Source organism: Pygocentrus nattereri, chromosome 10 (assembly GCF_015220715.1).
Source record: "Pygocentrus nattereri isolate fPygNat1 chromosome 10, fPygNat1.pri, whole genome shotgun sequence".
In the NCBI taxonomy this organism is placed as follows: domain Eukaryota; kingdom Metazoa; phylum Chordata; class Actinopteri; order Characiformes; family Serrasalmidae; genus Pygocentrus; species Pygocentrus nattereri.
Genome location: NC_051220.1, coordinates 645873 through 665367, shown reverse-complemented (window position 1 = coordinate 665367; position 19495 = coordinate 645873). Strand labels below are relative to the sequence as shown.

At 41.9% G+C, this 19495-nt stretch overlaps 1 protein-coding gene across 13 annotated transcripts in view; it reads right to left on the bottom strand.

The window, feature by feature from the left end:
* Positions 1–19495, bottom strand: part of esrrga (estrogen-related receptor gamma a) — a 216675-nt gene that overhangs the window by 29224 nt on the left and 167956 nt on the right. For all 13 annotated transcript variants that reach the window (XM_037542221.1, XM_037542216.1, XM_037542220.1 and 10 more), the window contains one exon: positions 1835–1945. In XM_037542221.1, the coding sequence (XP_037398118.1) occupies positions 1835–1945 (111 nt within the window). The remainder of the gene's footprint in view (positions 1–1834; positions 1946–19495) is intronic.

Genomic DNA, 19495 nt, shown 5'->3' with positions numbered 1-19495 from the left:
TTGCCAGATTGGGCAAATGTTTTTTTTTTTTTCCTATTCTGGCATTAATGTAAAATGTGCCCTACTTCTACTTTGGTAGAACACTTGAGTTAACATTTAATAGCATATTCAAAAATGAAAATATTCAGTAGTCGCAGCCCACATGTCCAAACTGGGAATGCAACTATCAAATTTTTTTATTTAATTTTCAATTCCAAATATAATGCCAGAAGTTGTATTTGGGTTCGAAAAATGGAATTTATTTAGTGATGACAATACGCCATTACATTTAAAACAATTAACTACCCTTGCAAGATTAAGAAAATGATTAAAAGAGAGAGAGAGAAAAGAGGGAGGGGGAGAGAGAGAGAGAGAAAAGAGGGAGGAGGGGGTTGGGGTGTGTGTGCCGAATCAATCGACCCAGTCTCTCCACTCCTGGGGACAGAGAGGGAGAGAGAGAAAGGAGAGATAGGGGAGAGAGAGAGAGAGAGAGAGAGAGAGAGAGAGAGAGAGAGCTGTGCTATCTCTAGGTAAATCTTATTTAATGTTTCCCTAATTAGAATCAATGCAACCCAATTTCTAAACCCCCATGCCTTTGTTATGTGCAAATAATCGATCAGGAAGGCTGTGGCCACGCTCAGCCCCCTTCCCACCCGTTTAGAGAGGGGAGGGGGAGCGTGAGGCCGCACAGCACACACAGCCTGTGAGCAAGACTGCTCAATACATATGCTCCAAATCACTGCCAGTGGCAGGGCTTTCCAAATATGTCACCATGTTTGAAAAATGCTAACACTCGTGTGCATCTGAAGCAGTGCTGGTTATCACATGATAAACTTACACTACTGATGAGTTAGTCTGATTAAGCTTTCAAACACCGACTGTAATAGCAGTATAGCACAAGGTTTGGCAGAACAGCTTTACCTACACTACTGTCCCCTGTGGCTGGAAGCCATAGCGCCAAAAGCTCTCTGCCAGGCAAGGGTACAAGAATGAGAAGAAAAAAAAAACAAAAGAAAAGAAATCATAGTAATGAAATTGGATGAGAGCTGGACTGTGAGAATAAGCCTTGAAATAAGTTGGTCTGGATAGATGAAAATAAAGCTAACCCTGGCAGAGGGGATCAACAGGATTAGATGGAAGGTTATTCAGTGCCCTGTGTTTCTAATATGATTTCTGCGGCTGTAATAATTATGATTATTTCTGCCGCTATCATGCATAAAAGCATATTGTATTCCAGGAGAATATGCTAGCATTAAGTAAAAAGGCTTTAGGGCCAAATCTGTTAAGCGCTGCCGTGCTGTCTGTTTGCCGAGCAGTCAGACAGCACGGAAGAGCCGGTATTGCGGGTTTGATGTCTTTGCCAGATTGGATTTAATCCGGATTAGGCCTCTCTCTCTCTCTCTCTCCCTCTCTCTCTCTCCCTCTCTCACACACAAACACACACACACACACACACACACACGCATGCGTGCACACATCCCTTGTCTATTGGCTCTGTCACACACCACATCTGTGTCTCTGTCCCGCTCTCTCTCCTTGCCCTATTCCCTGCTGCAGGGGACATGACTACAGTATGGACACTGAAGGTACACTGGGTTGCACAAAATTAGATATGAAGAATGTGTGCAATTACAAAGATGCAAAAATAAAAAGGATTAATTAAAATATTAACAAAAAAAAAAAAACATAATTCCATTACTGTAATATAAAGGTAGCAAATCTACACACACACACACACACACACACACACACACACACACACACACACACACACACACACACATATATATATACACGTAGATAGATAGATATTACAACAGAGCACGTTCTGTAAGCAGGTCAAGTGTGAGCTTACATGGCTTTTTGGGTGGCAGGGCCAGCTGTGGGTTCAGGTAGGGACTGTTTTCTGCGTCTATCCGGCGTTTGTATTTCTGTCTGCCGCCGCGCACCCGGTCCAGCCGCACTCCTGAAAGACAGAGACAATAAGAAAATCACATCAGCTCACCGCACGTGTCACATTAGCACCAAGAGGTGTGTCTTGGCTGAAGGACTACTAATGCTGCTAGCTAGGGGGCAGTTAACATGTACCCAATGTGGTCATATTAATCTGTGCCCACTAGTTTTGATTTGTGGTTAGCCATGTTAGCCTTGTTGGGATGAAGCACTGCTTAAATAAAACTTTGGGGTAGAGCTGTTACACCAATTTAAAAGAACTGAGGCATGGCAGCAGCAGGTTCAACCAAACTGAGCAGCAGCTGTCAGGGCCGATTTCAGAGCTGCAGACAGGAGATGGCCAGCTGCTGACAGATAGGGCCACGGCCGCTCTCTCCATGTGATGTCCGGACACACACCTGCCCATCTCCTGCTCTCTGCCTGTGAGTGATTGTGTGTGTGTGTGTGTGTGTGTGTGTGTGTGTGCGTGTGTGTGCGAGACCGCTTGAAGCCACAGTAAAGGTTGAAAGTGCAGATTTGTCAGATTTGACTCTCTTAAACATCAGCTAGATGTTTTTGCATTATTTACAAAGTAATTCATAAATCCTGATATTTGTAAATAAGATCCATGGTTGTATTTTTGCTACGGTTATGGCATTCACATTGACATATTTGTCATCACTCCAATCACAACCACTTTTATGAAGTGAAGATTATTGGGCTTGTACATTTTGTTATATTCTAGAGCAATAAGCCATATGCGCATTACCAAAGTTCTTCCCTGATGCAAAATGGGGTGAAATTACAGTGAAAGCACCTGCCATCAAAAATCATTTGTTCTTTAACATATAATACAACTGACGTAAGCAGTGATATGTGTGTGTGTGTGTGTGTGTGGGGGGGGGGGGGGGGGGTATTTTAAAGATGTTTTAAAACCACAACTATCCCTTCCATAATTACCAACTCAGAGTTCTGAGTTCTGCTGCACAAATCAAAGAAGGTATCTAGAGAAGTGACAACAGATCATTCTGTGTCAGCCAGACAGACCCTAATGGTTCAGACCAAGTTTCGCTTAGAAACATGTGAATGTCAAGAACATTTCATGCCTATTTAAACCTTCATGTAAAGAAAGGCTTTAATGAGGGGAAAAACAAACTAGCCAGTTGTTTATTTGCTTAGATTTGTTCTCTGGAGTAGTATGAAACACCATGCGGTGTAAGAGTACAGCTGCTTAGATAATGTCGGAATGAACACTGCAACACATTTCTAGGGTCTCTCTCAGTGGTTCCCCATGGGCCTGATCATAAATCCTCATAGCTCTGCCTGTAAATCTGGTCCTGCCAGAACACCCGTGTTAAACACTGCACCGCGTCCACACAGAAAGGCTTCCTTAAGCCTCTGTCCTCCTCATAGTTTTCCTCCCATCACTCTAAGCAGCTGTCAATACTACCCCCGCAAGTACAACGTAAGGGGCTGGTAACTCACTGAGGTGTGACGGTTGCGTAAACACTCAGAATCCCCCCCCCCCCCCCCACTTCACTGGCTGATACGGCCGAGTGCCGCGCCTTAAAGACCTGTCCCCTGGTTTTAATTAATTGACATACAAAAGAGCCTTAATTTAATTATGCAAACCTCTCCAGGGGATAGGAGGTTTCCGTGGAAACCACTTAAAGGTGGCCCAGGAGCCATTTCATGTAGCCGACGAGAGGGAAAGTGGAATTGGACAGGACTTCATGCTGGGTCAGTCCCGGGCTAACGCTTAAAATGCACACAGTTCTGGAATGAGGATATATCTGAATTAGCTTGGAATCTGCATCTGGGAATGGATGTCTGTTTATTGATAAATCACTAATGTATCTGTTATCTACACATTCTGATGACAGTAACTGGTCCTGGTGTCTAGAACTCTGAATGTATGCCCATATATCTATCTCAACACTGATTAAGGTTAATGAATATACCGCACGCTGTGTTAAGGACGGACAACATCTATTCTGTTTTGGGACGTACCTTAATGAACACTAATTGTCTCTGCCCTTGCCATGGCTGTGTCATTCATGGAGAATTTGACATTGCTCCACAGGACGAGGGAGCTCCTTCAAACAACTTGTTCTCACATACAACGGGGGGCCCATGCTCATGTATGCACCCTCACAAACACACACGCACATACACACAACACACTGTACACAAGAAGGACAAAGGTCTTAAAAAGATGTCATGTCACCTTCACGGCGGGCTGATGCCAGCCCCCAAAATATGCACTGACACACAACGCTCAGATGCTGACAGCTTCTCATCTTAACAAGGCCCTGCGTAACCGGACCAGACTACAGCTCCAGGGGTAAGACCAGGGGGTGTGCAGGAAGGTTTATTGGGCTAATTCACTGCTACAGCGGCCCCCCACTTGTAATGGCATCACCTGCATCTTGCCACCCTCCCAGCCCTCCCCTCTCGCAACCCTCATCTGCCGCCTGGCTAATGCCGACCAGATTTATGGAGCTTTTATTAGCCTGGTCAGGTTACTAACACTCCAGTCCAAGTTTACTGCAACACCCCACCACCTTTAACAGCTACAGAGTGAGCAGTGAAAAAAAGTAGCTCTTTGTCAGACATGAAACTGTCAACCCTCGTTTTAAAATTACACTCCGTTTAAACAAATTAAAACAGCAAAAATGTATTGCTTTAATAAACAAGAACTGCCTTACTGTGTATTCCTATAGCATGTGATATGAGTTTTATCAGTATCCAGTGTAGGGTACTTAATTGACTCAGTCTAGCTCTGGAAAACTGCAAGTAGAGGAGAATGGGGTGTAAGGACTCATCAAATCCATCAAAATTTATTTTTTGATACAGCAAAAATAAGGAATGCCTAAAAAACCCCCTTATGCTAATACGATAACACTTCCATTTTTTGTTTAAAAGAACGCTCAACAATTTAAAAGTGGAATATTTTAGAATAATGCATTAACCACAAGCTGGTACATTAGCCCTAAGCTTGCTTGTGTGATTTTTTTATACTTCATGCACTTTTTGTTTCAGTCATACCTTTGTGTATCAAACTGAGGGGCTTGTTTCAATCGATTTGTTGTATACGCTGTATTGCTTCAATCGATATTACATTTACATTTACAGCATTTGCCTGACGCTCTTATCCAGAGAGACTTACAATGTGATCAATTTACACAGGTGGGTGAAGGTGGTGTTAGGAGTCTTGCCCAAGGACTCTTATTGGTACAGTGTAGGGTGACTGTCCAGGCAGGGACTGAACCCCAGTCTACAGGGTAGAAGGCAGAGGTGATACCCACTACACTATACTAACCACTATATACCCACTACACTATACCAACCACTATATACCCACTACACTATACCAACCGCTATATACCCACTACACTAACCAACCACTATATACCCACTACACTAACCAACCACTATATACCCACTACACTATACCAACCGCTATATACCCACTACACTATACCAACCGCTATATACCCACTACACTAACCAACCACTATATACCCACTACACTAACCAACCACTATATACCCACTACACTATACCAACCGCTATATACCCACTACACTAACCAACCACTATATACCCACTACACTAACCAACCACTATATACCCACTACACTAACCAACCGCTATATACCCACTACACTAACCAACCGCTATATACCCACTACACTAACCAACCGCTATATACCCACTACACTAACCAACTACTATATACCCACTACACTAACCAACCGCTATATACCCACTACACTATACCAACCGCTATATACCCACTACACTATACCAACCACTATATACCCACTACACTAACCAACCGCTATATACCCACTACACTAACCAACCGCTATATACCCACTACACTAACCAACCGCTATATACCCACTACACTAACCAACCGCTATATACCCACTACACTATACCAACCGCTATATACCCACTACACTAACCAACCGCTATATACCCACTACACTAACCAACCGCTATATACCCACTACACTAACCAACTACTATATACCCACTACACTAACCAACCGCTATATACCCACTACACTATACCAACCGCTATATACCCACTACACTATACCAACCGCTATATACCCACTACACTAACCAACCGCTATATACCCACTACACTATACCAACCGCTATATACCCACTACACTAACCAACCACTATATACCCACTACACTAACCAACCACTATATACCCACTACACTATACCAACCACTATATACCCACTACACTATACCAACCACTATATACCCACTACACTAACCAACCACTATATACCCACTACACTAACCAACCACTATATACCCACTACACTAACCAACCAACTATATACCCACTACACTACACCAACCACTATATACCCACTACACTAACCAACCACTATATACCCACTACACTAACCAACCACTATATACCCACTACACTAACCAACCACTATATACCCACTACACTATACCAACCACTATATACCCACTACACTATACCAACCACTATATACCCACTACACTATACCAACCACTATATACCCACTACACTAACCAACCACTATATACCCACTACACTATACCAACCACTATATACCCAATACACTAACCAACCAACTATATACCCACTACACTATACCAACCGCTATATACCCACTACACTAACCAACCGCTATATACCCACTACACTATACCAACCGCTATATACTCACTACATTAACCAACCGCTATATACCCACTACACTATACCAACCACTATATACCCACTACACTAACCAACCACTATATACCCACTACACTATACCAACCACTATATACCCAATACACTAACCAACCAACTATATACCCACTACACTATACCAACCGCTATATACCCACTACACTAACCAACCGCTATATACCCACTACACTATACCAACCGCTATATACTCACTACATTAACCAACCGCTATATACCCACTACACTATACCAACCGCTATATACCCACTACACTAACCAACCACTATATACCCACTACACTATACCAACCACTATATACCCAATACACTAACCAACCAACTATATACCCACTACACTATACCAACCGCTATATACCCACTACACTAACCAACCGCTATATACCCACTACACTATACCAACCACTATATACTCACTACACTATACCAACCACTATATACCCACTACACTATACCAACCACTATATACCCACTACACTAACCAACCACTATATACCCACTACACTATACCAACCACTATATACCCAATACACTAACCAACCAACTATATACCCACTACACTACACCAACCGCTATATACCCACTACACTATACCAACCGCTATATACCCACTACACTAACCAACCACTATATACCCACTACACTATACCAACCACTATATACCCACTACACTATACCAACCACTATATACCCACTACACTATACCAACCACTATATACCCACTACACTATACCAACCACTATATACCCACTACACTAACCAACCGCTATATACCCACTACACTATACCAACCGCTATATACTCACTACATTAACCAACCGCTATATACCCACTACACTATACCAACCGCTATATACCCACTACACTAACCAACCACTATATACCCACTACACTATACCAACCACTATATACCCAATACACTAACCAACCAACTATATACCCACTACACTATACCAACCGCTATATACCCACTACACTAACCAACCGCTATATACCCACTACACTATACCAACCACTATATACTCACTACACTATACCAACCACTATATACCCACTACACTATACCAACCACTATATACCCACTACACTAACCAACCACTATATACCCACTACACTATACCAACCACTATATACCCAATACACTAACCAACCAACTATATACCCACTACACTAACCAACCGCTATATACCCACTACACTACACCAACCGCTATATACCCACTACACTATACCAACCGCTATATACCCACTACACTAACCAACCACTATATACCCACTACACTATACCAACCACTATATACCCACTACACTATACCAACCACTATATACCCACTACACTATACCAACCACTATATACCCACTACACTATACCAACCACTATATACCCACTACACTACACCAACCACTATATACCCACTACACTAACCAACCACTATATACCCACTACACTATACCAACCGCTATATACCCACTACACTATACCAACCGCTATATACCCACTACACTATACCAACCGCTATATACCCACTACACTACACCAACCGCTATATACCCACTACACTATACCAACCGCTATATACCCACTACACTATACCAACCGCTATATACCCACTACACTACACCAACCACTAAATACCCACTACACTATACCAACCACTATATACCAACTACACTATACCAACCACTATATACCCACTACACTATACCAACCACTATATACCCACTACACTATACCAACCACTATATACACACTACACTATACCAACCACTATATACCCACTACACTATACCAACCACTATATACCCACTACACTATACCAACCACTATATACCCACTACACTACACCAACCACTATATACCCACTACACTACACCAACCACTATATACCCACTACACTATACCAACCACTATATACCCACTACACTATACCAACCACTATATACCCACTACACTAACCAACCACTATATACCCACTACACTAACCAACCACTATATACCCACTACACTATACCAACCACTATATACCCACTACACTATACCAACCACTATATACCCACTACACTATACCAACCACTATATACCCACTACACTATACCAACCACTATATACACACTACACTATACCAACCACTATATACCCACTACACTATACCAACCACTATATACCCACTACACTACACCAACCACTATATACCCACTACACTATACCAACCACTATATACCCACTACACTACACCAACCACTATATACCCACTACACTACACCAACCACTCTATGTTGTACTGTTACTCTACAACATGTCACACTGGTCAAAGACATGCATTAGTGCAACTAGCACTAGTGCAAAATGGTCAGAGCTAAATTTTAATTGGCATTATGTGCTTTGAGTTAAAGCAGAAGGCATTCATCTTGCCTCAACTCATCTCTGGAGTTATTAATTTGCTATTGTACTAGAAGCAAACTTCCCCACTTCGGGTGGGGGCTAATCTCATGGCTCTGGCTCCGTTTCCTCAGCCAACCATGTCGCCTGAAACTCAAGGCTAACAGGCACGTCCTGCCCTTCATACACTCTGCAACAAAGCTGCACAAGAACGCTCGCTGTGACAATGCATCTGTCCTGTGAAGGGCCAACTATTGCCTGCGACTATAAAGCAATGAGGCGCCAAGCTGCACATGTTCCTCCACTGCTAGATTGGGTTTCACACACGTGCGTGAATGCAATGGGCTGCCGACGGTTTGTTTGACTGCGTATCTATGGGCTGTATGAAGTGCCGTTGACAAACAACATTGCTTCACAGTCTGCTGGCTGCCAAAGCTGCACTGTGCCTACTATTTCAATAAGGATAGAATCGTTAACAATGTGAAGTACTGTATGTGGTTCAGCTCTTCCAAGTAACTTTCAATCAACCCAAAAAGAATTCGCAGAAGGATTACTGTATTCCTATATTTATCAATTATACAATAAATGCATGCAGCCCTCTAATGCAGGGGTGGCAAATTCCGGTCCTGAAGGGTGGAAGTGCTGGGCTTTTAGATGAGGTTACTGCTCTGTGCTCTGGTGTGTCTAAGCAGGGAAATTCACAAACTTTGCTGGTCTCTGGGCTTCCAGGACCAGATTTGGCCACTCTACAGTAGTTTTATCACCTACGGCATTCGTGCATCCATTTAAGCAATAAGCCACAAGAGGCTGTGCATTACTGTGAATTTATATAAAAAGGCACACAACATAGAATAGCATTAAATACACAATTTATTAGTAAGTATAAAGTTATTATTAATAATAATCAACATAAACAAGAACTCCGCCAAGAAATGCAGCTCCTTTAGAGTATGGTATTGTTGCCAAGCAACCATGGACTGTTAAACGAGCAGAAGGACGATCCCAACACTGTATTTCGCGGTCATTTCATGACTTTTTTTTATATCCATTTGTCATTTAATATTATTATATCATTTCAGTGTTTAACACAGAAACACTGGCTTTATAAGTGCGTTTTGGTCACCAAATTACCACCACAACGACTAAAGCTAATTTACATTAGTGCCTCTTTTAGTTTTCCAGTCTTATTCAGCACCAAGCTAACGGCACACCTCTTCCCACACTGGGGCTGAATCTCAAATTGCTCCCTGCTCCCTACATAGTGCACTACATAGGAATTTAAATACTGGCTGCTGCACCCCAACAGTGCATAATGTAGTCCATCCAGCACCAAGACAACTTCTGGCCCCGCACCCACCAATTCACATAGGAAAAGAGGTGGAAAACAGTACTGAGAAATTTGTTTCACACTATTGTAAATCCACATCTGATTACATGACATCTTGCTGTTTTAATTAAGCTGACAGACATGAGTCTTGTTCAGAGCTGTGAAGAGAAGAATTTTATTTTTGCCTCATTTTAAATGAACCACCTTTTTTCTTTTACTAGAACCCCACAGATGACCATAAACATCTTACGAGCCTTGTTTCAAATTTCATAGGTGACGTGGATTCCTGTGAGCCGTCTGCAGCACTTTTACAAGGAAGCGTATGCGAAGCAATCAAGCTACCAGCAAGTTGTGGCTCTTTAAAAAAATTAATCAATCGGGCACAGCCAGAGACGTCAGTGGGCATGTGCTATTACAGAACACCAATGAAGAGGAGGACGAAAAAGACAGACTTAAGAAAAAAGCACATCGAGTTAAGACAGTGAAGAAGACCACTGTTTAAAATAACAAACATCCATAAAGGCTCATTATCAGAACCCAAATCTGTACCTTTTTCTTTTTTAAAAATTTCTTGCTCTCCCTCTAGGAAAGCACCAGATTCAACCTTTAAGCCTTGTTATAAAACAAAAAATGTAATACTTAATTCTCTAAAATCATCTGTCAGAAGAGAGGGTTCCCATAAAGCATTGGGCCTCGTTCACCAACAGTTCATAAGATGAAATTTCTTCTTAAACCCACTTTCGCAGTTTTCACTAAGATTCTATCTTTCACTGATGTTCTCTTATTTGGGATTTGTTGCTATGTAAGAACAGAATCTACACACACTCGAGCACAAAGGTGAGAACGGTTATGAGGTTAAAGAACACGACATGAATCTGACGGAGACTTTTCCTCAGGACCTTCTTAGCCGACTTAGGAAGATATTGGTGAATGAGGCCCAATGTGTCTTATACTGCTCTGTCTTCTGCTTCTGTATTATTGTGTCCACTACACACATTGCACCAGAGCGTCTGTACTGGAACAAAGACAATAAAATTATGTATGGGTCATTTATATGGCGTGCACTTTTTGTGTCCAATAAAATTTAAATGGAAAAAAAAAAACAAACAAAAAAAAAAAAACCAGTAAGGCCTGAAAAGGTCTAAGTTTCAGTGCAATTTGCTTTGGGTGTTTTTTTCCAAAGGCTGGGCCTAATAACACAATCTCTGCCACAGCTACAGAGGCCACCTCACCATCTCTGAAAGAGCACGTAAGCCTAAGGCTATGGAATAAATGAGTTGCTATCTACTAAATTATTAGCTAATGGATATTTATGAATGACAATAAATGACAGCATTTTGCCAGTCAGTGTGTTGATTAAGCTATTAGTGGGAACAAGCCCCTCTCACTGCATTTTTGACTGCAGAGTAACTTGGCATAGAATCTTCATATAGACATCAGGCCACTATTTATTTGGCCTAAATGACAAAAAACATATTGAATGAAAGAAATGTTGGCAGTTAGACCTCATAAATGTCCAAAAGTTGTTAAACAGTGTAGGCTACAAAACAGGGAAATATTAAAAAATTAATTGTTGTGCCTGTTCAAATTGATATACGTTTGATATATAATATATATGAGTCATGGACATGGCGTGCATTTTTTTGTGTCCAAGTCCATTATTGTCCCCAAAAACAATGTAATAAATTTATGACATAAAAAATGATCCAGTTCAAAATAAAATGACGTGTTTGAAAACTTTAAAATAAAATAAAAAAGCATAATAAAAATAAGGTATTAAAAGAACCTAACTTACTAACAACCCTTGTCCGCAAGTTCTTATTTCCTTGAATGTCAGGCGGCACAAAGGACTTTGATTTTGATATGTTTTTTATGAAAGCCGGCCAGGGTTTTGCATCATAAAGAAGACCCTCATGAAGTGACTTTCATGGTGCAATGCTAAGGTCAGTAGTTCACAAATTCTGGAAAAAATTTTATTTCTGAGTCATGGTTAGAATAGTTCAGCTTACCATGTCAAGTGGTCTGACCTGAAATGTGCAATTCCTATAATAATGCTTATTTATTTGAAAAAATATGAAGTATAAACTCAACTTCAAGGACAGCCAGACCAGTACAGATTTAATAACTGAAAAAAGGGCATTAAAAGCTTTGACAGCACTAACTAGATATAAAATTCTCATAGATAGAAATCCAAATATATGCATACATATTATATATAAAATGCACACCATGTCCTTTTTAATAAGATTGTGATAGAAATGGTCATTTTTTGAAAACCTTGTTTGTGATTGATCCGTATGTTTTCAAAATTGTACAAAAATAGCAAGTATTGTGTACAAAACAGGACAGGGAATAAACTATAGATTTATATCTGGATTATTATTATACTATCAAGACGAGCTTATATCCAGACCTGGCCATGTTCAAAAATATGAGAATGTCACCTTTGGTAGTACACATGGAAGCTGTTGACACCTCTACCGTTGCTAACAGAAGACCATTCAACAGGGGTCAGCTGCTCCATCATGTCAAGCTTGTGCCCGTAAGTATTGCTTTTTAACAGGTCCAGTGACTTTAAACGGTAAGTTTAGCAAAGCGTCTAAAATATAGGTTCCTTAGTAATACTGTTGCCATAAAACTAGCTACTGTTTGATTGACTGGATATGCATTCTACGTTAAAAAAGCAGAGAAGTTAACCTGGGGCTGAAACGTAGGTCAGGCAAGCTGAAAGAATGCACGGTGTGTGGGCTCACACTGAGCACAGAGGGGGGCACCAAGTCAGTTTGTAAGTACATGCATGCTTTCCACTACTACCTGGCTTAAAATAGCCAGTAGTTCAATGAGGATGCATTACACTGTACTCCATCCTTTCTTCCATCTTTCTGTCCATCTATGTATCCATCCATCCAAACAAAGTTGTAGCTGGGTGCTATGTGGAAACAAAGCTGACACCCTACTTTCTACTGCATGAGTACTCCAGCATGGCCTATAAGCCTGTATCCCGTCCCACCCCCTTCAAACACAAACCTGTGCCTTCGGAAAGGATTTCAATCAAGCTTGGAGTTAAGCCTGCCAGATTACCGGTTCACAGTAAAAAGGAAACGGAGCAAGAGGTTTCCAGGGAAGACACAGTCAACATTACATGGGGTGTCCAAGAAAAAGAGAAGAGGAAAAAACAGAAGTGGCGGGTGTGAGGCAGAAAGATACTGGTCTAGAAACCCGATACACTTTCTTCATAACGTTACCCTGAGAAGATATCATTTACGATTTCTGACATGAATCATTCAATGCCAGTCCAGTCCAAGAAGGCATAGAGAGGAATACGATGAACCATAGAACTCAGAGTTAGGACCTCAGCATACTTTTACGCAGCGAAATTCTCAAAGGTTGAGAGAAGCTGAAAGCGCAAGCTTACAACCTCACATACTTTCTGCGGCTTCACGTTGCCCATCACGGATGCTCCACTAATGCAGGTGATGCTATGGCATTTTATGATAAATATTCATGACCGGTGGAAAACGATTCCATCACAATTCTAACTATGGTGATGTGCAAGTCCAGAATAATGCCATTATTTATAGAACAAAAAGCTGGCAAACACAAAGTCAACCTGTATGTTTAGGTGCTTACTATCAGTTAGTACTACTGAATAATTTAGGAGATATTCACAGTTTATTTAACAAATATGCGTTTCGCAGTGAAATACTGGCATGTCTGCCAAAGCACTTAGCATACTTCTTGCAAAACAAAGCTCCTGAAAGACATCTGTGTTTCAGGGCACGTCTCTTTTTTACTGACCGATCAGAGGCTGTGTCACGTAGTGTTTTCGTACACAGAGTTGCACGACATCTGCAGTTGTTCGTTTTCTCTGCAATTACATCATATCGTTTGCTGAAGATAGGCGAACGTCATCCCCACAAGAAACATGCTGAGGCCTTTACAGTAGAATCAACCGAAACCGAAAATTTAGTAAGTGCCAAGCCCATCAGCTGAAGACACAAAAGAACAATTCCTGCTCTTGTTCTTCAGTATTCCTGAGAGGGACCTGTTTTTTCCCTGCACAAGCTGCATTATTCTGCAGTTGTACTGCTCCACCACTATGCGCACCTTTATTAGAACCAAACTGTGCCCCTCTGACAGAGAAGAAAACAAAGTGCATGGTGAGAGCCAAGGCTCAGTGCTGTGTGGGGGACAACCCCATTCTGGGTGGAAGAGCGCAGTGCTGGCTGCAAAACCGCCAGAGTTTCCACATCAGATGCAAATGGGCCAGGAACAAATGAACATGGCCAAGCAACTGGACTGCTGGTTGCCAGATCCCCTGAGTCCTCCACGAATGAGTTATTAAATTTTCACTGGGAGAAAGAAAGGAGGAGTGAGAGGAGGGGAGAGAGAGAGACAAAAACAGGGAAAAGGCATGGGGAGGGGTGCTAGGCATTGTCATCTCAATCTCTCTACTAATCCAATGAGAATTTATTTTCACCGTCGCTGTAAATGTAGCCCACTAAGCAGTGGAACAAGTGCACTCTGTGTTGCACTTCATGCATAAAATAAGAATTTCTATTTAGTTTTCTGATGTTTAAAGCTGTTAAATTCCCTACCGCTCACTCAAACATAATCACGCCAGACCCCTCGCGGATATATGTATATTTTTTTCAGACATAATGTAATTACAGAGTGAGGCAAATATTGATGGCATTTGTCTTGTGCGGCTCTGTGTGTTCAGATCTTCCATGCGGACCTCTCCAGAATTCCTAGTGGGGCCACCAGCACTCTGAGTGGGCAGCTGTAGAAGCTAAATATCGGAATGCGGTGCTTTGAATTTACGGACACTGGAGCCGGCTGCTTTGAATTTTCTGAGTGTGTTGTGAAAGATTTCCGCTCGTGCTCGGCTTAGCCCTCAGTGAGGATTTGCATCCTGTGAAAATGTGCTGACCACCAACAAGTAAACAGACATGACCACCTTGACAAACAAACCATGTTTAGCATGCATGTGTGTGTGTGTTTGTGAAGGATGTTAGCTATCTATTATCTATCTATTATCTATATCTTTGGTAAGCTATCACCAAACCACTCTGAATGAATGATTACACTTTAACGATTGACCTACATGGACATTTTTAAAGGAACTGTCATTTAACCATGTATACTCAAGCTAAAATCTATTTATACAACACCGTGAATTTTCTGTGCACAGATGTAAAACCACGTGAAGACATTACTGAGGGATAATGCAAAAACCTGCAAGCACACCCTTCGTTCTCTAAAAGCGCTTGCTGTATTGAGCTGAAAGGCTGAAGTGGCCAGTAGCTGCTGTAATGCAGGGTATCCTGAGCATCTTTTGACAAAAACACCTTGCAGTGCTTCAGCTATAGTTTAGTTGTAGTTGATCCAATTCCAAACGCACATATACACGCAAATAAATTGTGTCAGAAATATACAGATGCATTTTTAAAAAAGCTGACCCAGGTATATTCTGTCAGTCCTTCTGCTCATCTCCCTCCCTTTTTCCTAAGAGCGAAGTCAATACCTGAATGAGACCCTCCTTCAGTCTGCCACAGCCCCCCCCACCCCTTAATAAAGAGTCATCTGAACAAGCTCATTTATTTTCCAGAAAATTAACTCACTTTCAGTCCTGATTAATGATTTTAATCTAAATGAATCAAATTAAAAATTGAAAATTATATTTCCAAAGCTCACAAAAAAGGGAGGAGGGGGCAAGGAGTAAAGCGACCATTCCCAGTTAACAAATGAGCCTTCAAATATTAGAAGATGACCAGAAGTAGAGTGGAGACTATAATGAAATGTGTCCAGAGTACTGCTTCACTACATGCAATAGCGGGAAACGATACAGCAAGGATGCAGAGGAAAAAGGGGAAAAAAAAAAAAAAAAAAAAAAACTCATTTAAGGCTGCTGGGAATCACCAAGTTATCTTCTTTCCTTAATTATTACATCAAGCACTGTCCAGAAATAACCTCCAACGTGCGCACGTACTCGCACATATACACTATGATCTAAAAACAAAGATCCTGAAGAGCCAGCGAGCCAAATCCCACCCTGGTTTGAGTTTGGTGAGTGGGCACAGACTAATGGTGACAGATTTTGTGTGATGTGGACCAGTGTACAAACTCTAGTCCTGGCCTGCCTGTTCCTCAACAGGGCGTCAATGGCGAGCTGTCAAACGCTCAGGCAACTTAATAGATAAAGTGATGAACGGCAATCATTTCGGGTGCGGGGATATTGCTGAGAGCCAATATCTGGATGGCGTTTGATCGGATCACCATTGGATTTCTCCCACTTCAAACAGCTGCGGACTGCTCTACTGGATACAAAAGGATCTGTGCTGAGTGGAAATCGACAGATTCATGCTTTTGTTGCAAGGGCAAAACAAACAAAAACAAGAATCAGATGAAAACCAACACAGCCACTGCTGTGGGTCTTTTAGGAGCCCTAGCTAACTGGGCAGTGGCTTCCCTTCCAAGGCTCTTATGAGACCCTAAGGCATAGCTGTAGCATGCAGGGCCCTTTTTACAAATGGACATCCTTCATTTTTTAACCCAATCAGAAGCAGGGCCTGATATTTTAAGGGGCCACAGAGCCATGATGAAGGCGACAAGCCAATAATTGAAATGTTGGAATTCATAACTGGAAACATGCTGCTTATCTTATGGTCTTTCTCCTGCCACCCGCACATATACAGGGGCAGCTGTGCCTGGCTCTCCTGGCAGCCGAGCTGTCCTCACAGGCTGGGCTATGGCAGTGGTTTTATGGTAATTGAGGTGGTTATACGAGGCAGCCGCGAATGGCTCCTTTCTTCTACCATGCCTTCAAGAGGAATAAGCAGGTGTTATCTTTGGGCCGACAGAGCCTCCCAATTGTTGACTCAATAATACAAGAGCACTCTTATCAGGGCTCTGAGGTGACTGATTGGCAGGCCGATATGTTTAGACAATGCAGCGTATTCAAACTGCTTTCACCCAGAGCCCTGCACTCCACCTGGGAGAGTGGAGTAGGGGAGGGATAGACGAGAGAAAGGGAGAATTAACAATGTGCAATAGACTGAGTTTGTTTAAACATTTCTACACTCTGTTTGGAATTAAATGAAACTCGGCCACTCAAACATGACCTCCATGTCTTTATCAGGAATGACAAGATAAACCAGGACTCAGGGAAAGAGAGTGAATTGTCACTGTTATTATTAACAGAAAAATGTTCATGACATATAATACTAATAATAAAAGTAATAACAGCAACAACAATAATAGCCATTTTTGTGTAGTATGTACACAATATGGTTGTATGACATGGACAAAATTCTAGTATTAGTTTTACACTGTTATATGCTGTGATGGCAATATGCCTTGAAATGTATTACAACTGCACTGATGAATCAGTACAAGTAATGTACTGTAAGTAACATGACATGGTTTAAGACTGGACCGCATTATTTTGACATAATTTACTTTTATCATTTGAATACTCTGATTCATAACACCCACATTCATCTGGAAAGATGATTAAGGGTTAATATGGTTTAGGCGATTTTGTGATATCAATCAAAAAACAATGTTGTGTAGCCCTACTACATGTACAAACACAATTCTATGTCCTGCATGAGTAGTGTGCAGTTATGGTGTTCTTTTTGGCATTAAAACATGAGGTAGAAAACATGATGGTAGACAAACTCCGAAAGACAGTGAGGTGTTAAAAGCAGATGGCCACTGGCGGTGGGGGAATCCAGCAGCAGCCAGCACTGTGGCCTCAAAAGGATGCGATTTGTGCTGTGATTCAGCCTGACGGTGGACTCAATGAGAGCAGATCAGTGAGGTGTGGGCTGTGGGCAGGTGGCCATCCGCCACCGTGGCTCCCCCAGCCATTCGATTAGAGGTGAGATGGAGTGCCTTCCTCTCCTCCAGACACACTTCCACACCAAACAGGGGCAAATGAGATGATGCTGCTCCTGCAAAACGAGCCTACAATCTGTCAAAGTACAATGTAATTTCAGGGCTGATGCGACATCGTCTCTCCCTCTTCCTCTTTCGTCTTCCCTTGTGCTGTTGCCTGTTTGATGACTTTAAACTGGAAACTATTTCTGTTTCAGTTTGTTTGTGTGTGTGCTGTGTGAAGGTCTATCCTGGCATAGGTGTGCCATTAATATAATTAGCATTAGTGCTAATCAGCTACGGTGACCTAATTTCCACAAGGCTAACGTTGTGCAGAGCTTCGGATTTTATTCCTATAACACCACTAATATCACAGCGCATTCTCTCTATCGCTCTCTCTTTCTCTCTCACACACACACACACACACACACACACACACACACACACACACACACACACACACACACGCAAACGCACACATCCCCTCCCTTGAGTCCCCTTCATGTAGGCTCTGATGCTAACCCATTAGTCGATGTGAACTACTTGTTCAAGTGCACACTCGAGAGAGGGTCATATTGACAAACATCAGACTCACAAACAAAATCTTCAAACCCTTTTGGGCAAAATGCTGTTCAGTTCTAAAGGCTGTTATTTACGGTAGCTGTCAGGAGTGTGCGTGTGTATGTGTGTGTGCTGGGTTAGGTTATTACAGCGGCTGAGGGAGAGCTACTTAGTGAGCTGTATGCCTGCATTAACAAGGCCTCTCTCTGCCTCAACAATTCCTTGCCACTAAATGATCTAATTAAAGTCTCATCAGTCCTGTGTCTCAGGCCAAGCTCCTCAACTTTGCGTGTGCACGCACATGTATGTACACACACACACACACACACACACACACACACTCTCCCTAGTCTAAGGATTCAGTGAAAGCGGATAGAGGCTACAAGTGGGTGTAGTAGGGGCTGACAATCAGACCAATCATTTTTCCCAATTACTTTGATTTTAACTTGTATTCTAGCCATTAAAAGGCTTTTTTGTGATGTATGTGCATCAGTAAAGCAACCATGACTTGTAGAATCTCAATGTCCCATCTACCGCCTTACTGGAGTGGTTGAAAAATGTATGGGATAAAGAATTTAACCAGTTAAAGCTTATATGTGTCCTGTCCACAGTGCTATAGACTGGTTGACTGTGTATTAAGTGAAACCAATCAAACTCTCTTTATTTGTGCTGCCAC